General features: G+C 36.8%; 1 protein-coding gene across 2 annotated transcripts in view; it reads right to left on the bottom strand.

Annotated features, from left to right (window-relative positions):
- The window catches only part of CNTN5 (contactin 5), a 686,534-nt gene that overhangs the window by 237,846 nt on the left and 426,963 nt on the right, over window positions 1-21,725 (bottom strand). For both annotated transcript variants that reach the window (XM_068669732.1, XM_068669723.1), the window contains exon 6: window positions 19,586-19,761. In XM_068669732.1, the coding sequence (XP_068525833.1) occupies window positions 19,586-19,761 (176 nt within the window). The remainder of the gene's footprint in view (window positions 1-19,585; window positions 19,762-21,725) is intronic.

Here is a 21,725-nt window from a genome sequence, read left to right as displayed (position 1 = left end):
TTTAAAAACAGAAGCCATTTGGTATTTTACTTGTCCGCAAACATTTTGTGTATGTAGTCAAATGAATGAAAAGCATGTTTATTACATAAGGCTGTGAACAGTTTATTGGATGTACAAAACAACTAACATAGGATTTTGTTATTATTTTCAAATAGAATGTCTCCTAAAACTACGAGATGAGCAATTTCAGTCACTGGTATGTGTCTACTATATTACATATCAAAACACATGTATTCTCTAACAAACAACCTATCCGAAAGGGGTCTTTACATTTTTCTTGTTATACCATGTCATTTCCTTACACAACTCTACATGTTACATTAGAAAATAATATAAGACAGCTTTGAAAATGAATGATTGTATCATGTCTTTAAAATAAATAATATTAATTAATCATGTTCATTTCTACCTCAATTGTCTAGGTCCTCTCTCCCTCCCTCCCCTCCCCCCCCCTTTTTTTTTTCCCAATTTATTTCAGCAAATATTTTATTTAAATCAGATAAGGCACCTGTGATGCTATAAAAGTAAACATTAGAATTGCAATTAAGCTTGCTCCCAAATAATTAGGAGATAATTTTATATGTTAGTTTACTGACTTTCTTTAAGGTTTTTCTAAAACACATTTCTCTGAAAGTTATTGGTCTGATACAAAGTTCATTTAAGTCAGTAAGTAACTGCACAGATTTTGGTTGTCTGGATAAAGTTTTGTTTTGTTTTGTTTTGTTTTTCCTTCTTTTATGTAAATATTTACCTCAGGAAAATAAATGCATACATTTTATGGACATAAGTATAAGTCTTGTTCGTCACACTTTTGGATTGTGTATGAAATAACGTGAAATAAAGGTAAGTTTATAAGCCACAAGAAAATCTCACTTTAGGTCTAGATGACTACGAAGAATGTACAAGTATTTGTCAAAACTGAACAAAGATGACTTATTGGATGTGGATCAGGTAGTGTGAGGAGAAATTGTATGGAAGATCTTGGGATGGAAGAAAGGGAGGGAGTTTAAGAGTTAAAATAGCACTGCAGTATTGGTGGTTGCAGGGCAACTCAATCTCTGGTCTTAAATTCCTCATCAGATTATTTTCTTTTAACTCCAACAATTGAATAACTAAATGAGAATATTAAAGACTTCAAAATAAAATAGCTTTCAGAAAAAAAAAAAAAAAAAGGAAAGAAAAAGAAGAAAGAGAAAAAAGAGAGAAAGGAAAAAAAAAAAAGATCATTACAAAGACATTTTGATATCAATATTGTACATTTTCTGTAATTTTCCAAAATTACCAGTACAGAAACCTATTTTAAGAAGTCTTATACATAAAAATAGTAATTTTGGTTTTCATTTTCATTTTGGCAATTCTATATCATGTTTTACTGTGCCTAAGTACGTATGTAAATTTTCATTATAATACAATTTTCTGAACTCAGATTTGACAAACAATTTGACATTATTAAAATGTCATATTTTGTTAATTCCAAAAGAGATTTCTTTGGAATCTTCTTGTGAAGGAAAAAATAAATAAATAACAATAATAAATAAATAAATAAATAAATAAAATAATAATTAATTATATATAATTATATGTAAATTATACTATATATAATATATAATTAATATCACAGAATCACAGAATTTCTAGGTTGGAAGAGACCTCAAGATCATCGAGTCCAACCTCTGACCTAACATGAACAAGTCCTCCACTAAACCATATCCCTAAGCTCTACATCTAAACGTCTTTTAAAGACCTCCAGGGATGGTGACTCAACCACTTCCCTGGGCAGCCCGTTCCAATGCCTAAGAACGCTTTTGGTAAAGAAGTTCTTCCTAACATCTAACCTAAAACTCCCCTGGTGCAACTTAAGCCCATTCCCCCTCATCCTGTCACCAGGCACGTGGGAGAACAGACCAACCCCTACCTCACTACAGCCTTCTTTAAGGTATCTGTAAAGAGCAATAAGGTCGCCCCTGAGCCTCCTTTTCTCCAGGCTGAATAAGCCCAGCTCCCTCATCCGCTCCTCGTAAGACTTGTTCTCCAGAATATAAATATAATAATATAAATATTATAATAATATAAATCCCATAAATTATATAAATTTATAATAATAATAAATTATAATTAATAATAATAATAATAAGTTACTGGGAAAAATAAAAGTTAGATGTGCTTAACTCTCCTGTGGATCTAGTATCCTAGTTTTTAAGTATGTTTTGCTCATATAGTGCATACCTCTGTACATTTCAGAGAACTTTGACTAAAATACTCAGCAAAGAGCTTTATTCTGAATGCAGCTGAAGTGATTTACAGTGAACTGCTGGTGACTGTGCTTTGCAGGATAAAGTGCTTAAAGGATTGGCTCCTGTGTTGATATTGCCATAAGGCTATTCTAGATTTGAGAATGCTTACTGTCTTTTGTTCAGCGAGCTATGATTTTCTTACCAAAATTGCAGTCTGATTTTTACATTCACTAACAGATTTTGTCTCTGATGATACTACTTTTTGTTGTTGTTGTTAGCAGATGTAGATGCTTTTAATGAGGTAACAATGTTTTTATGAGATAATTAAAAATTAAAAGAGATATCACTTCCAGTATGCATATATTCCAGTATTTTAACAGATCTGACGCAAACAGCAATACAATAAAGAAAGAAAAAAACATCAGAGGACTTATCCATATTTGCAGTCTGTCATGGCTAGTGATGACCATAAGTGAGGATTTTCCATATTTCCTATGCTCCATTTTAGATGGAGTAATAATCTTTCATTTGTATGCCATAAAGGAACATAGTAGGCAAGGACAGGAAACAAAGATGACAATTGCACAATAAAATAGCAGTAGATTTCTGGGGATGTGGTTGAATAAAGGCTGTCTTAAAAATCTGAAAATCTTGTAGTCACCAACCAAAACGTGAGTCACGGTTAATAATTGTTATATTAGTAAAGAATGAAGGGTTTGATTGAAATTTCACAGTAAGGAAAATGCTGATAAATGGCAAGTACTTAAGTGGAAATCACTTTTCAAGGAGAAATTTCCCAAGGAGCACCTGTTTCATTACAATGGTTTCTAAAGTAATGATTTAATAATTCAGAAGAAAAAGTGCCAGTTACTGAATTAGAAGAGAATGTCCTACTCAACACACTGTTTGCCAATCAGGGCCTTGCCCACTTTGTCCATGAGAGTTAGCAGAATAGTAATTTATTTAGCCTGAAGATAAATAGAATTTTGGAATAAATAGAATAGATTTTTCTTTTGTCCAAAAAATCTTTTCTGTCAATGGGTGTTTGTACTGTAAATACATTCAGCCATTAGAATAAGCAACAATTGGTAACAACTACTGTGATTTGGAGGACCAACACTTTCCATTAGAATATCTTGTTTTAGTTAGTCCCCATGTTAGTAAAAAGAAAGGTAACGCATGTTAATTTACTCTTTAAGGATATAGAAGGTTACAGATTGAAGAAGCATGGTATAAAAAGGTACTGAATAAGGACAGGAACAGAAACTGTGTTTAGGAGCCTGAAAGTGGGAAATGTGAGATAGAGGAACTGAAGGCAAGGAAACAATGGGAGCATAGGGAAACTAAAGGAGAGCTAGAAAGATGTTACTACCATTTTTAGTCAAATAGATTCTTTCATTAAGTAAGAAAACCACAAATGGGATTAGAGGTTTAATCGATAGTAGGATAGGGATCAGAAACCAGATATGACCAATGGACTGAGATATGACCGATACAAGAACTGAGAAAAAGATTGGTCAGAGTGATGAATAGGAAAGTAATCAGCTCTTGCTCTGCTAAGTGCTTGGGAAAAGCAACTCCTCATGATTTCATGAACATCTCCCCAAAATACTGGATATTTTGTATCAATCTTTCGTGTCTCTGTTTTCCATTTATAAAAAGGAGATGGTAATAACGATTAACTTCACAGGGACATTGTAAAAATAAATGTATTAATGTTATGAATCACTTGGATGCTGTAATGATGAACACCATGAAAAGCTTCTGAGGAAATTAATTTTGTCTTCGGGGTAGACTTTAAATAGTCTGGATTAATGAAGGTGGAGGACTGTGCACTGAAAAACAGAAAACAGAACACTGCTCGACAAGTAAGCAGCAATTTTTCTGTGACATTATAGAGTCAAGGGGTATAATACTAAAAAAAAAAAAAGAAAATTCATTGTGAAAAATCTATATCATAGAATCATAGAATCATAGAATCATAGAATGTTTGGGGTTGAAATTAACGTTGAAGATCGTTTAGTTCCAACCACCCTTCCATGGCACAGGGATAGCACAGGGATGCACAGAAGGGGAGAATTCAGAACATACAGAAACTGTAATTGCCCCATCCCTTAGGTTTTGGATGTTTGACCTTGTAACTCTAATAAAATTCAGTGTAATAATTAGTGTGTACTTAGACACAGTGTTTCTGACTTAAGTTTCTGACATTAAGTTTCTGACTTAATTTATTGTCTTTCAATTAATATGGTGTGTGGATTAGAGATAGGTGGGTGGATTCAAGATTTACACATTTATAGGATCCTAAGGGCATTTTTACGTTTTTCCATGCTTGATGAGAAATAAGGCTGAAACCTTATTAAACTTTTCTTTAATTGTTTAACTGTGTGTTTGTATATGGAGGCAGGTTACAATACATTTTAAAGAGAGAATTTGTCCCTTTATATATATGCACCATCTTTTAGTGAAAACTTCCAATATCTGCCTTTAAAAACTAGTGCAGAGGAAATTAGTAACTTCTGGATCCTGGTGCGCAGATATCTATCCAATCACAATAATTTAAAATTGTCACGTCTGGGCACTTGTCTATAATCACATTCTCATCATATGGTGGTCAACAGAGGATGCTTCTGATGTTATAATTGTAACCAGTGAGAAACTATTCTCAGAATTATAGAATTATAGAATCATACAATATCCCAAGTTGGAAGGGACCCACAAAAATTATCGAGTTGAACACCTGAGTCCTGAAAATACTACACAAAAAATCAAACCATATGTCTGAGAGCATTGTTCAAATGCTTGTTGAACTCCAGCAGGCTCAGTGCTGTGACCACTTGCCTGGGGAGTCTGTTGCAGTGCCCAACCACCCTGTCAGTGAAAAATCATTTCCTGATATCCAGCCTGAACCACCCCTGTCCCAGCTTCAAGCCATTTCCTTGGGTCCTGTCACTGTCATTAGAGAAAAGAGCTCAGCTCCTGCCTCTCTGCTCCCCGTCATGAGGAAACTGTAGAGTGCAATGAGGTCTCCCCTTAGTCTTCTCCGCTCCGGGTTGAATAAATCAAGTGACTTCAGCTGCTCAGCAGTGGCTTCTCCTCAGCCACTCCTTGCCCTCCAGACCCTTCTTTGTAGCCCTCCTGTGGACACGCTGTAACAATTTTATATTTTTCTTATACCATTGCACCTATAACTGCAAACTGAAAAAAGGGGCAAAGTACTCAAAGTATGGCTACACCAGCACAAAGCAGAGTAAGACAATCCCTCATTCCCTCACAATCCATTCTAGCTACCATTCTAGCTACCATTCTAGCTAGCAATGCCATGCCTGATGCACCCCAGGGTATGGTTGGCCCTCCTGGTTGCCAGGGCACACCGCTTGCTCACGTTCAACATGCTGTCGACCAGAACCTGCATATCCCTTTTTGTAGGTCTGATCTCCAGCATCTTGTCCCCCAGTCTGTACGTATAACCAGGGTAGCCTCTTCCTACGTGAAGAATCCGGCACTGGCTCTTGTTAAATGTCATATTGTTGATGACTGCCCAGCTCTCTAATTTGTCTAGATCTCTCTGCAAGGCCTCACCACCCTTGATGGAGTCAACAGCTCCACGCAATTTGGTACTGTCCATGAACTTGCTCAAAAAACCTTCAAGTCCTACATTTAGGACAAAATAGTTTATGAAAACATTGATGAGGTCAATCAAACAGTCAAATCAAGCTCTGAAAATCAATCAGAGCTTGATTTGATGTTGTCCCTACAATAATTAGAAGAACTGATATGCAAAATGACTGTGATGTTACAATATTCATGACTTTGGGTGCAAAAGATTAAAAATGAAGTGTATAGTTATTACAGTTAGGAATCTAATTTCTATGTTGACAATACTTACCATCTTTGTAGTGTCAGATAATTTAATTAACTTAATTTTAGCATTGTGCTCTGAACACTAATGAAAATATCCAGAATAACAAAGGACAAATTGGCTCTGGAACTGCACACTATGCTAATGTTATATCACCAAAATACTAAACTTTACTAGTAAAGCTTGTGGATGTCATAGGAGCCTCAGTTTTTATCAAATACTATTTTTGAACTCTGGATTTACTTTTACCATTCCTGTCTTCACCTATCACCATGCTAAATGCATAACTTTCCATTTCTGGAATCTCATGCTTTGTATGGAATCAGCTGTATAAGTTATGCTGTTCTTACGGAAAATCAAAGTAAGGTAATTATTGAATTTGATGTTATATATAAATTAACTTTAATTGTACATTGTTCTTTTCTTATTTGCTTGTACTAACACCACTAAAAAGCTTATCTGTATTTCTTTTAATTTCCTTTGTCAGTCTAACTCATCTTGACTTATTATAATTCTCACTTTATCCGTATGTTTCACAGCCTCCCAGATGTTCTTTTTTTGGTAATCAATCTCCTTCATTCATTGCAGGCTTTTCTTAAACAACACCTTATCTGCAATATTTTTAACTCAGCTAGAATTCAACCCTTTCCTAGAAGTTTTTTTCTTCTGAGTTCCAAAAGAATCATCAAGAATGATGATGCTCCACTGCACTTATTCAGTGCCATTCCTGAATGAGGACATCTTAAATGTCCTCTCCACTTCTTTTTTCTTCCCTCCTAGCTTTGTGCTGCTTTCTCTTGTGCTATCATTAATACCTGTGCACATGAGTTTGTAAACAGAATACCTGACAGGAAAGTTTATTTCTCAGTAAGATCAGGATCCTGATCCACTTCCCAGGAAAAACACAATAAAGCTGCATCAGGATAATGGAGGAGTCATGGTGAGAACAGGAATGCCATTGTAGCACTACAAAGACCATGCAAAATATGTAAGTCAAATCACACCTTTAATTTGAAAGAATGCAGAGTACTGATCACCATAATTTACAGTGCCTGAAAGGCTGTTAAGTAGAGACATGATGCAATAATTGCCAAAAGTCAATCTGAGCTAGAATTTGCAAAGGAAATTTAAAAAAAGTGTTATCTTGCCTTGGAATAGAATTCTCCTTTAGCCTTTTAAAATTTCTCCTATTTAATAATGCTACTCTTAATTATTGTAATCCATATTTAAATGTCAAGGCTAATGGTTCATTAGCATGATAAATTAGATTGTGAAATATAGGTAAGTAGGTTATAGACAGGTTAAACATGAACCGTCCAGTCCTGCAGAGAAATGCATGATGCTAAAATGGGAAGTCAGTAGATGTACTATGCATCTTTAAATGATTGCTGTAATTACATTTCAAACTGTATCTCCCTACATGACTGATTTCTATTGGTTTCCACAGAACAGAAAATATAAAATGTATTGTTTAAAGTACATTGTGAGTGTTAAAGACTGAGAAGAACTTAAACCTAAGAATACTTTTTTTTTGGCATCAAAACTTATTTAGGTATACATGAACTTGTCAGGATTAATAAATCTCATTTCCATTTGAATAATTTGGAATAATCATATTATTTTTTTTTTGGTGTTTGATGGGTAAGAGGATCAATGAGGTTGAAGTTATGCCTGTGCACAGTTAAATGGAATAAGATAATAAATGTTGCTCAATGGAGTACATCCAGAATTGATACCCTTTTCTGAAGCTGGTAACCTACTGCAATGAGAATCAAATTCACACTGTATTGATGTATAATCCCTATCAAGGATCTGACCTCAACATTTCAAGCTGCCTTCACTCCGATACTACCCTGCAAAAGAACAAAAACTTCTGGGTTGTTGCTTTACAGCATCCTGGGTTTTAACTCTCTGCTTTGTTAAAATGTCCCTCTGAGGATGAAGTAATATATGATTTCACCACACAAAGTCAAACGGACAAAATGAAGAAAAGTTTGTAAGGACATGTGCAGCATAACCAGTTTCTGGAACACAGTGCTGGTTAGAATAGTCTTCCCATGTTCCCAAGTGTCATCCTACAGCAAGACTTAATGTCTATCTAGGATATTTCAGACTAAATCTCTCTTAAAAAATCTATTCCAACTATTATATAACTGAGATATCAAAATGAAGACTAAGAATTAAGGAAGTGTCGATAAGGCCTAGTCCAAAAATTATGAGTTGATTTGTTTAATGCTTATATAGCATAATTTGTTTTTGTAATTTTCTTCACAAAATAAAAATCATAAAATTACATTATTTCATAATACTGTGGCACAGCTGATTAATATATTAAAGTTTGAGTGTGTTTTCTTCAACATTACAAAGTGTCTTGGTTCAAGATACTCCGACTTTGCCTACGTTAGAAATGATAAATATCAAAAACTACACTCCTGTTCTGGAATTTTGTCATGGACACTCTAAAAATGTTAGAACCACCCCCAGCATGCCTTGGTGGGACTGCAGCCTTCACCAAGACAATTCTTGTCACATATATTGGATGTTAACAGAAATGACTAGGGACCATTCCCAAAAGACATTTTGGAAGTACTCTGTGTCTTGAAAAACAGAAGAATTTAGAAGCATGGATTTGGACCTTTTCATATGACTTGGTCTCAGTGACAGGGAATGTTTAAGTTACTAGCACAAACATGGATTGCATTTGGAACTAACAAGATACTGATTTAAAGCAGCAGAGAGATTAAATTTTAAGATTAAATATTTCTTAAAGGCTAGCACCAAAGTTCAGTGTTCAAAGTTCAATGATGAATTCAAAATGAAGCACCTTGCATCATTGAACTAATTACATATGCTGAATGGTTCCATAAATAACAAAGGAAGTGCCACTACAGCTAAAATTAAAATAACTTTTTTTTTTTTTCCCAAAATTGAAATTAAACAATTGTTCTAATCAAACAAAAGTTCTAATTTGACTCAGTCTTTTTTTTTTTTTTTTTTTCTCACTATTTGCAGGTGAAGAAAATACATAATTTTCAAGTTAAAATTCTGTTTGATTCTCTTAACAAAATAAAGAGCAATCTAGCACAACTGCAAAGTAGATATGTGTAGGGGGCTTGTGCATTTATTTGAGAAACAGAGACTCATGGATGTGATCAAAATCCTGTACTCACTGAAGACAGCACCTTAGTTTTGAGATCTCATTCTGTAAGAGAGATCTCACAACTTCCTTTTGAAATTGTCTCACCTTGCACAAATAAATAGTGGAAGAAACAGAAATCACAATCTCCACATCCAAACTAGAAGTCAGATGCTTTCATTCCATAAGATGACACAACATTATTAGTCTTTGTTTAGCTGAAACTGTTTGTGGAATGTAACACAAATCCATATTAATTTCAGGTTCACTGAATGTTAGTCTTAAATTAATAAACTACTCATTAAAAAAACAAAACAAAACAAAACAAAACAAAACAACAAAAAAAACAAACAAACAAACAAGGAAAGATGTCTATATACAATTAGAATTTTCTGTCATGTACATCTGCTTGGGAGGTGTATCTTAAGAATGCATTTCCTAAAAACAGTAACTTGGAATTATGGAGAAAAATATTCAAATGTTTTATAGCGCAAACTACAATGGTATTTGTAGGTATTCTTAACTGACATGGTAACATTTATCACGTTGCTATGGTGGTGTCAGAGCAAAACAGTGCAAAACTTAGGCTGTATTACAGGATAAGAGGCATTTTTACAAATGATAGTATGAGTTGTATTTTAATGTTTTTTTTTTTTTTTTTTTTTTTTTTTTTTTTTACCACTTCAGCTTGTTTTCATCTTTCCTTTATAGTATTTAATATTCTGCTTTGCATGGTTTAGAAAGAAGTGTTGATACTGTAATGTGATCAAGCATTGTGTTACATTTTAGATTCTGGAATTAGCATAAGAAATCAAGGATTTTCTCACGTTTAGGAGGTTGTAGTCAAATCAACTGTTTACAAATTAATTTTTATTAGGAAATTATGTAGTAAACCCAACAAGACATCCAGGAAGCATGACATCAGAAAAGATTAATAACATGGGTTATTAAGCATATTTCTTAGGAGGTGAACACGCTAACAGGCTGCCATGATGGAATGTACGGTGCACAGGCTGTCTCTCCAGAAAGCTATTGATTTATATGTCTATATCATAGCTGACTTCTTATTCTGTATTTCACTGGACAGCTGTGCTAGCTCATCAACTCAAAAGGGGACACAAATTTTATCTGATCAATATCCTTCTCTGTAGATTAAAAGAGAAAATAGATTTAATTAAAAAAAAAAAAAAAGCCAGTGACAATCAGATAAATAAAACTGCAGTGAGGATTTCCATAAACAACTGATAAGTTATTTCCCTCTAACCCTTCTTAATTTTTTAAACCCAGGTTATAAATATCACTGCAATGGTAGACTTGTGAAAAGTTGTATAATCTACAGATGGAGAAAAGTGATTTTGTTTCATGACTTAATGAAATATAGAGATTGTATGTGTGGCAAAGTCAAGCACAATATGCTTCGTCTGCTATAACCAAAGTTGCCACACACTGTTCCAAAGAGAAGCTGTACAACCCGGCAAAAAAAAAAAAAAACAACAAACAAACAACAACAACAACAACAACAAAAAACAGGCACTTGTGCAGTAAGGCAGGTAGATTTAGTCAATTTGGATGCTGTATTTTTTTCAGCTTCTCATGAGGTTCAAGGAGACACATTTCCTTTTTAGCTCATGTATAGAAGCCTAAGGTAACTATTGTTGATAAATATTAAAGTTTAATTTTTAATTCCTCCCTTTAGGTTATACAAATTTCTAACAACAGAAGTCAGAGAAGATAGAGATCAAACGAAAATTATCTACCAATAGACATGTGCTTAGTGAATAAGTAACTTCATAAAACTTTTACACTCTGTTATTGTTTCATATCCTCAAAACACTTTTGCTGTTATGCACTTTTCTGAAACTACTAGGTGTTCAACAAAGTTAGGTTTCTGCTTGCAGCAACTATAAGATTGTTTTCAGCTTGATAAGCTGTTGTTGCTTTATTACCTGGTTGATGTTCTTGTCTTCATATATACACATTTTTTCTTAATACAGAAAAAATGTATTCTTTCCCTTTTGGTTCCTTTGAATGCAGAACCTGTAAAGTTGTGTTTGGGACTTGAATAACTTTTCTATAGAGCTAGCTATACACAACACTACTAAATTCATTAATGTAAGGATGAGCTGAAGGAATTCAGTAATTATTCCTCTAATTCTCTTACATGAAAGAATTAGAATCTTGTTAAGAAAACAATATACTTTATAATATGAGCTCTTTCTTCAGACTGTAAAATGTAAATGACATTTGAAACTACAGCATATAGACAACTTCTTGTTTCTTAACAACCTGCTATGAGCAAACTTCAGAAATGTGACTTTAAAAACATGGTTTGGGGATAATGAGTTCTGATTTACTTGCTATTTTGTCGATGCTATTTTTTGGTTTAGGTTATGTTATTGTTCTTATTTCTTCCCAGTTTTTCTGCATAAAATTTTATAGAAGGCAAATGAAATTTTTGGCAAAATATTGCTTTTATTGAAAAATATAATTCTCCATTGCTTCTGTTACACCTTTTTTTTTTTTTTGGTCTTTTTTTTTTTTTTTGATTACTTTATTAAAAAATCACAGAGCATAACTTTGGGTATATGAGATTGTAGGAAAATCAAACAGACAAAAAAAAAAAACAAGAGAAAAAAGAAAAAGAGGAAAACTTTTTGCTTTGTTTAGGTATTCATAAATATTTCCTATGATAGTATAAAATTCTGAAAAGATCTTGAGCTGCACATAGCTGGTCCTTCCAATTTGCTCCATCAAAATAACCAGTGACACTGGAGACCATATCAAATGTTATACCTATAAGCATATATAAAATAATGTTCATCTTCTCTCTTTCTCTTTCAAATCCAAAGATATAGTATTTCAAATGCCTATTTAATTATGCACACATATGCAAATAACATAGTACATAAATATTTATGCATCATCAGTGCTGAACTACATAATAACAACCATAGCAACTGGGCTTTTGGTCATGCAGCTATGAAAAAAAAACAAGATCCAATGCAATATACATGGTCTTTTTCAAATTTTGTGATATTTTGCATATGCACATTAGAGCACATGCTTTTTCCTATAAGACAGTGTCAAAGGCCTTGCTTAATGGTTCATAATGCTTTCTATTTCTATTTCTGCATGCTATTTTTCTCTTTAATTAGAACAATCTCTTCAATCTGCAAAGATGTAAATATTTTCCACAGCAGTACAAACTATGCATTCAAGCAAGCCCATGAACTTTAGGGCCAATCCATGAATTTTAGTGCCTCTTCAGTGTTTTTGTAAACGATCTGTATGCAAGACTAGAATGCATACTACATGTTTAGATGATACTAAATTAGGAGGAGCTGTTGACTCCTGTGAGTGTGGAGAGGCCTTGGAGAGAGAGCTTGACAAATTAGGGGACTGGGCAATCACCCATCACAAAAATTGTAACAAGAGCATGTGCTAGATTCTGCATGTGGGAAGGGGCAAACCCTGGATATACGTACAGACTGGAGGACAAGAAGATGGAGAGAAGCTCCATGGAAAGGGATCTGGGGGTTCTGGCCAATGGCAGGTTGAACGTGAATCAGCAGTGTGTTCTGGCAGTCAAAAGCACCAACTGTGTCCTGGGGTGTGTCAAGTACAGTACTGCTAGACAGTCAAGGGAAAAGATTGTCCTGCTCTGTTCTGTGCTGGTGCAGCTTCACCTTGAGTACTGTGTGCAGTTCTGGGCACCACAATTTAAGGACATAAAACTATCTATGAGAGTGTGCCCAAAGGAGAGCAACAAAGCTGGTGAAGGGTCTCAAGGGTAAGACATATCAAGAGCAGCTGAAGTTACTTAATTTATTCAGCTTAGAGAAAAGAAGGTGGACTGGTGACCACATAGCAGTCTACAACTTCCTCATGAGGGAGAGGCACAGTTCTGTCTGTTGAGCAGTGGTAGGACCCAAGTGAATGGCATGAAGCTGCATCAGGGGAGATTCAGATTGGATATTAGGAAAAGGTTCTTCACCAAGAGCATGGTCAAGCATTGGAACAGGCTCCCCTGGGACGGTCACGGCATCAAGCTTGTGGGAGTTTAAGTGTGAAGACAAGTGAAGACAATGTTCTTAGACATATCATTTAATTGTTATGTAGTCTTGTAGTCTTGTGTGGAGCCAGGAGTCAATCTTTGTGGGTCCGTTCCAATTTAGGATATTCTATGATTCTAACTCAATTTTCAAAACTTTCCTGTAAAAAGACTTCTAAGTTTCTGGAATCCATGAATTTTGGTGAAGAAAGGGAAACTGAAAGCCATTATACACATCTCTGTTATAATCACAACTGCCTTGGGTTTATTACCCACCAAGCCATTAGAGACCGGTAAGATTGTAGGGTATCAATTACTTTATTTTAAAGCTGTAACCACAATTAAAATCTTTATTTTAAATTTCCTTTGGATCTGACTTCCTATAACATATTTGTGTGACCTAAGCTTCTGATAGGTAGCTATGATTTTACAGTAGTGACAGTAGTTCACACTGTGAATTGCTGCATCATACAAATATTGTTTCAACAGCAACCCTTGAGTTATTTTATGCTATGTCTGCAAGTGATAAAAATACTTCACAATGAACCTTGCAATGAATGGAGAACTTCTACATATTAATGCTTACCTCAGTCTGATAAGCATTGATTATAATTTATTAAGCATATCGGAATAGTTCACAGCATTCAAAAACAAACAAACAAACAAACAAAAAGGGTTGGGTAGGATTTTACAACTAAATAAATATCTTGCTGTGTAAGAGGACAAAGAACTACATATAGTCCCCAAGAGATTTGACTGTGGCATTTGAACTGGGAGAAATTACCATTGTTATTTTGCATGTGCTATATTACTTCAGTTTGTATGCAGAATGACTTTATGCAAAAGGACAGAAATTCAGTATTGGGGGAGTATGGCAATAGGTTTTGAAACTTATGAGGAAGAAAAATCAAGAAATGAAAGGCTTTGGGTGTTATAAAAAAAAAAAAAAAAAGGAGATTTAAAGGAGTTTATAACAATTTTTTAAATATCAGATTCAGTAAGTAGATGACAATCATCTTAACGTTCACCAATATATGCTGAAGTTACCAAAACTGTAATCCCTTTAAGTGAAAGAGCAATATAAGGACAGGAATTTGAGGAACTATTGCATCAAAAGTGGAAGTGAGAATGTCATAGTAGGCAAAATTTAACTTCTACAAATATGCATTAAGCTTGAAATCATTCTAATGAAAGGCCTGCTAACAAACTTCTGAAATAAAGTCAGCCAGTTAGACTGTCCAGCCACTTATGACTCTCTCGTTTACAGTTCTCTGTGTTCTGTGCTTCTCTGTCACAAGCTCTGAAGCACTGACCTCAGCTCTTCCAGCTAGTATTCCTCCATTAATATTACATGGGAAATCTTCACCATGATTCCCAAGTAATACTCCAACAAAGAGATAAGCGTAGTGGGTTTACGTGGGAAGGTTTTGGTAGCAGGGGGGCATAGGGGTGGTTTCTGTGAGAAGGATCTAGAAGCTGCTCCATGTTTGGGAAGGGCCCCGTTGTTTTCCAGAGCTGAGCCAATAAGCAATGTTGTTTTGCGCCTCTGTGAGAGCATATTTAAGACAGGGAAAAAAATGCTGCACCACACAGCAGCTGGGAGAGTGAGAGGAGTGAGGAACAGCCTTGCAGGTGCCAAGGTCAGTGAAGAAAGAGGGGGAGAGGTGCTCCAGGCGTCGGAGCAGAAGAAGTCCCCTGTGGCCTGTGGTGAGGACCATGGTGAGGCAGGATGTCCCCCTGCAGCCCATGGAGTACGGTGGAGCAGGGTTCCACGCTGCAGCCCGTGGAGGAGACCACGGTGTAGCAGGTGGCCCTGCACCGACGGAGGCTGCCGCCTGTGGAAGACCCCTGCCAGAGCAGATTCCGGGCTGGACCTGTAGCCCGTGGAGAGGTGACCTGGCAGGAGCTGCTGCCCGTGGGGGATCCAGATTGGAGCAGTTTTCTCCTGAGGGATGGACCCCGTGGTACAGACCCATATCTGGAGCAGTTCTGGAAGAGCTGCTGCCTGTGGGAAGCCCATGCTGGATCAGTTCATCAAAGGCTGTATCCTGTGGGTGGGACCCCACAGCACAGGAGACAAGAGTGACCGAGAAGGAGCGGCAGAGAAGAAGCACTGTAGACTGACCGTAACTCCCATTCCCCCGTTCCCCTGCACCACTTGGGGGGATGAGGTGGAAGAGGGTGGATGGGGGGGAAGGTGCTTTTGGTTTCTTTCCTTTGTTTCTCACTTCTCTAGCTTGTTAGTAATAAGTAATAAATCTTACTATCTCCCTATGCTGAATGTGTTTTGCCCATTACAATAATTACTGCATGATCTGCTTGTCCTTATCTCAACCTTTGAGCCCTTTTCATTGTATTTTCTCCCCGTTCCTCTTTGAGGAGGGGGAGTGAGAGAGCGGCTGTGGTGGAGCTCGGCTGCCCACTCAAGCGAATCTATGACAATAAGACATTCAAGATATAGCCCTATAACAACTTTGATATCTACAAAGGCAGGCGTGCAAGTGAATACTAATGAAAAATACATATATATATAACAATAATCCTCCCTTCCCAAAAATCAACTGTTTCTCTCCTAGTATGTTTTTTACAACTTTATTTACATTTGTTATATTGAAGAGTAATATGAAATAATATAATTAGAAATACAAGGGGTTCTAAATGAGCTGTGGATGTAGCTACTGAAATTCCATAGGCCTGTTTGAGCTCCAAATCTCATTTTCCTGTTCATTTTTTTTTTTTTTCAGCTGGAGGTCAAACAGCCATGCTCTTTGACTTCAGTGCTCCTGAAATGGGAACAGAGACCTGAGGTTCAGAGCCCTGGGACAATATAATTTTACGAGTTGCCAGGTTCTCTAAACAACTGATTTGTTCTACAATAGTTACCTTGTCTAAAAGACAAAATACGGCACTGCCAAGTCTACCATTAACCATGTCACTAAGCGCTACATCTAGATGTTTTTGAAGATCTCCAGGGATTGTAACTAACCACTTCCCTGGGCACCCTATGCCAATGATTAACCACCCTCTCCATGAAGAAATTTTTCCTAATATCCAGCCTAAAGCTCCCCGGCACAACTTAGGACCGTTCTCCCTCATCTTATCACTTGGCACATGGAAAAAGAGAACAATCCCTGCCCCACTATATCCTCCTTTAAGGTAATTATAGAGTGCAATAAGGTCTCCCCTGAGACTCCTTTTTTACAGGCTAAACAACTCCAGCTCCCTCAGCCACTCCTCATAAGACTTGTTCTGTAGACCCTTCACCAGCTTCATTGCCATTCTTTGGACACGTTCCAACACCTTGATATCCTTCTTGGAGGGGCCTAAGACTGAACACAGTACTTGAGATGCAGCTTCACCGGAGACAAGTACAGAGGGACAATCATTTCCCTAGTCCTGCTGGCCACACTATTTGTGATACAAGCCATGATGTTGTAGGCCTTCTCGGCCACCTGAGCACATTGCTGGCTCATATTCAGCCGGCTATTGACCAGTACACCCAGGTCCTTTCCCACTGGACAGCTTTCCAACCACTCTTCCCCCAGCCTGTAGCATTGTATGGGGTGGTTGTGTTCCAAGTGCACGACTTAGCCTTGTCGAACCTCATAGTGTTGGCCTTGGCCCATCGGTCCAGCCTATCCAGATCCCTCTGCAGAGCCCTCCTGCCCTCAAGCAGATAAACACTTGTGCCAAACTTAGTGTCACCTGTGAACTTACTGAGAGTGCACTTGATCTTATCTTCCAGATCATTGATAAAGATACCAAAGAGAACTGGCCCCAGTACTGAGCCCTGGAGGACACAACTAGTGACTGGCCTCCAACTGGATTTAACTCCTTTCACTGTGACTCTTCAGGCCTGGCCACCCAGTCAGCTTTTAACCCAACAATGTATACAACCATCCAAGCCATAAGCAGAAAATTTCTCCAGGAGAATGCTATGGGAAATGGTGTCAAAAGCCTTACTGAAGTCTAGCTAGACCACATCCACAGCCTTTCCCTCATCCACTGAATGCATCACCTTGTTGTAGAAGGAGATCAGGTTTATCAAGCAGGACTTGCCTTTGATAAACCTATGCTGATCACCTGGTTGTCCTGTAAGTGCTGCATGATGGCACTCAAGGTAATCTGCTCCATGAGCTTTCCCAGCACTGAGATCAGACTTACAGGCCTGTAGTTTCTCATATTCTCCTTCTGGCCCTTCTTGTAGATGAGCATCACATTTGCTAGCTGACATTCAGCTAGGACCTCCCCTGATAGCCAGGACTGCTGATAAATGATGGAAAGAAGCTTGGTGAGCACTTCCTCCAGCTCCCTCAATACCCTTGGGTGGATCCCACCTGGCCCCATAGACTTAAATATGTCTAAGTTGTTTAGCAGGTTGCTAGCCATTTCCTCGTGGATTATGAAGGCTTCATTCTGCACCCTGTCCTGAGGTGGGACTGAGTACAGGGAGAAAAACTGTTTTTACTGCTACAGACTGAGACAAAGAAGGCATTAAGTACCTCAGCCTCTTCTGTATTTCTTGTCACTATATTTCCCCCCACATCCTATAAAGGATGGAGATTCTCCTTAGTCCTCCTTTTCTTGTTTGTGTTTAAAAAAACACACACACATATATACATATATACATACATATATAAATTAAATTATCTTTAAAAGTGATAGCCAGGTTGAGCTCAAATTGGGCTTTGGCCATTCTAATTTTGTCCCTGCACAGTCTCATGACATCTTTGTAGTCCTCCTGAGTGACACACCCCTTCTTCCAAAGGTCATAAACCCTCTTTTTCTTCCTGAACTGTAGCCACAGCTCTGTATGCAGCCACGCCAGTCTTCCATGTTGGCTCATTTTTTGGCATGTAGGGACAGCCTGCTCCCAGCCTTTAGCCTTTAGGATTTCTTTCTTGAAGAGTGTTCAGCCTTTGCTCTTCAGGACTGCCTCCCAGGAGACTCTGCCAACCAGTCTTCTTAACAGACTAAAGACAACCTTCTTGAAGTCCACGATGGTAGTTCTGCTACGTCCCCTCCACCCACTCCTACCCCCCCTTACTTTTCCAAGAATCAAAAACTCTGTTAATTCATGATCACTATGCTCAAGAAAGACTCCAACCTCCATACCACTCAGAAGTCCTTCTCTGCTAACAAGCAAGAGATTCACCAGAGTACCATCCCTAGTCATCTCACTCACCAGCTGTATCTAATGCTTGATAGCATCTGCAGCAGATAAGACTAAAAACAGAAGGTAAGACTAAAAACAAGAGATTTGAGAGGTCTGGATTTCACAAGGGGCTGTGGAGTAAGAAAAGGTCTCTAACCCCACACTAACTCTGCTGAGTACACCATGTCACAAGGGTTAACAGATGCAGACAGGCAACTTGTTCTTGACACTACTGTTTTCCAGTTGTATAAAGGTCTGGCTCACTACCTCATGTTTCATGGTAATGTCCTAGTTTCAGCAGGATCTGAGAAATAAGGATGGAGTTCTTTCTGCATCTGTGCCTCTTAAGGAAGTTTCACAGATAAAGCAGTAAAAAATGTATGCCTTCCTGTAAAGTGCTGAAGGAAAGACAGGGCTGGATGTAGGATATCTGAAATCCTGAGCATGTTTCTTCTGTTAGTATATTTGAAAACATGAATTCTATGGATGGAGTATATGCATTACTCAGGATCATGAATTGTTAATAGCTCCTGGAAAGCATACTGCAATGAATTATTCCAGAAACTGTGATATTTTCAGTTTCTGTGCTGCTCATTAACAGACACAAAAAAAAAAAAAAAAAAAAAATAAATAAATCACTTTGATAATGTTTAAATGTATGTATAAACATGGACATAGGACATATATATACATTTAAAATTTTGCTTAAGCATGCATATAATTATAGATGCAAACTATCATTTGTATATAGATGTAGTTAATGCCTAAGTTTCTAGTTCTTTCTCACTTACACAGGTAGTATGGCAAAATGATATATGTTTCAATAAATTAGCAGAGTGAAATATATCATTGGGAAGTACTCAAATATGTCACTAAAGGACAGAATTTTTGATCAAGTAATAAAGTTATTTATTTTATCTATAATTTGTTTCTATCTATTTTCAAAGTCAAAAATCACCAAAAACAAACAAACAAACAAACAAAAAAACACTTTCATAATGAACATTTTACTTCCATTTCTAAAATCCTAACCCAGCAACATCAGTGGACAGTGCAACTTTTATGTAATATATTGAAATTACAATTTAGAACCTTATCAAACAATGTAAAGATCAGATTTATCCATGTTAAAAAAATTGTTACTCACATGCAAACTGAAGAACAGCCTCTCTGCTTAATATACTACCAAACATGTTGGTGGTTAAACACTGATACTGTCCAGAATCCTTCATTTCACTGGGGTTGCTGATGATCAAACTTCCTTCTATTAAACTGTAGCGATAATCACTTTCAATGTCGATTTCAGTTCCATTTCTAAGCCATCTTAGGAAAAAAAAAAAAAAACAAAACAAACAAACAAAAAAAACTACTTGAGCATTTTATGGCCAAAGGAAGACATCAAGATTAGTATACAGAACCTGATAGCACCAGCTAAGGATGAAAGCTATTCAAAGATAGCCTGTGTGGTAACTCAAGACTATGAGTTTTACCATGATTATAATAAGTGAAGTTTCAATTAATATTTTATTATTAAAGCCTTAGGCCCAGATGACCTTAGATCTGTGTCTGCACTGTGTGAGAGCTGGAACTTTTTTTTTTTTTTTTCAATTCTTTCACCATTTGTTCTTAGCCCAGGAAATGCAGAAGTCTGATTTTACTACAGAAAGTAGAAGAACATAACCTGTGAAGAGCAGGGAGGTGGATTTATGTACACAGATTGCTGTGAAGTAAAAGATATTGGTAATATTGGCAATGGACAAAGGCAAAATAATGTTAGCTGGGCCAAGATATTTGAAATTCAGAGAAGACTGGATCTGGGGAAATTGTAATTAGTTAATTTCAAGGATAATGACTGGCAGCTACCACATAAATGGAAGCTATGGTCAGAGGAGTTAGGAAAAGAAATACTAAATTTGGGAGATGTCTGGGAGTGAAATTAAATGTAGAGACAAGGAGTGGAGTGACGAAAAGGTGGAACAAGCTAAGCGGCAGGAATCATATCACACTTTAGCTGAAGCACTGAGTAATTCTCATGTGAATACTTATTCTTCTGAGGTTCAGAAGTAACCTGAGTCACTACATTTTTCTGCTGAGCATTTTTTTGGGGTTGGGTTATTTTTTTATGAATGGGGATATTCTCCAGCAAAAAGCCTCACCCCTCTCATTCATCTCCAAAGACTGGAAAAAAAATAATAAAATAAAACAATACTCAGCCCACTGGATAAAAGAGAGATTTTGGGAGGCAGATTAATAGACTTCACCACTCAGAAATAATCTCTGAGAAGGGTACAATATCTTAATTAAAGAATAACAATCCACATAAGCAACCCACATTTTAAATTAGCTTTTGTGTTAAACTGTTAAGAACATTAAATTGTTAAATGAATGTTTCTGATATTGCAAAGAAGAGACAAGCAGTATAACAGGTATGACAAATCTCTATGAAAAGTATAATGTGACATCATTATTCTGAGATACAGATATTTCTTTTATAACTAGTTCACAATCATTCTGCAGTTTCAAAGTTGTATCAGGAAACTGCCAGGTACATTCAGGCTTTGCCAGAATTCAGCAAAGACTGAACTTGACAACACGTAGATTGCAGAGGCAAATTTAATGAAGCCAAATGATTATCGGTTCATCCTATCTTGTTAACACTCATGGTGAATGAGGTATAGGCAACAGTACTTAATTTAAGTACTTAATTTAAGTACTTAATTTAAGTAACAGTACTTAAAATTAAGTACTGGAGTACTTAATTTTTTCTTAATGCAAAAATCAGAATTGTCAGAATTAAGTTTAACTGTAAAACTATTATTTGCATATTTTATCATGATTGAACTTTTGGTCTCAGAGGAACCCTGCCTCATTCAATGTAAGAAATAGAGCACCGTTGACAATATCTTTATACTGCAAAGGATATCACAGAATCACAGAATTTCTAGATTGGAAGAGACCTCAAGATCATTGAGTCCAACCCCTGGCCTAATGCTAACAGTCCCCACTAAACCATATCCCTAAGCTCTACATCTAAACGTATTTTAAAGACTTCCAGGGATGGGGACTCCACCACTTCCCTGGGCAGCCCGTTCCAGTGTCTAACAACCCTTTCAGTAAAGAAGTTCTTTCTAACATCTAACCTAAAACTCCCCTGGCACAACTTAAGCCCATTCCCCCTCGTCCTGTCACCAGGCACGTGGGAGAACAGGCCAACCCCCACTTCACTACAGCCTCCTTTAAGGTATCTGTAGAGAGCAATAAGGTCACCCCTGAGCCTCCTCTTCTCC

Source organism: Anas acuta, chromosome 1 (assembly GCF_963932015.1).
Source record: "Anas acuta chromosome 1, bAnaAcu1.1, whole genome shotgun sequence".
Taxonomy (NCBI): domain Eukaryota; kingdom Metazoa; phylum Chordata; class Aves; order Anseriformes; family Anatidae; genus Anas; species Anas acuta.
Note: the sequence above shows the minus strand (reverse complement) of the source record. Positions and strands in the feature narration are given on the sequence as shown.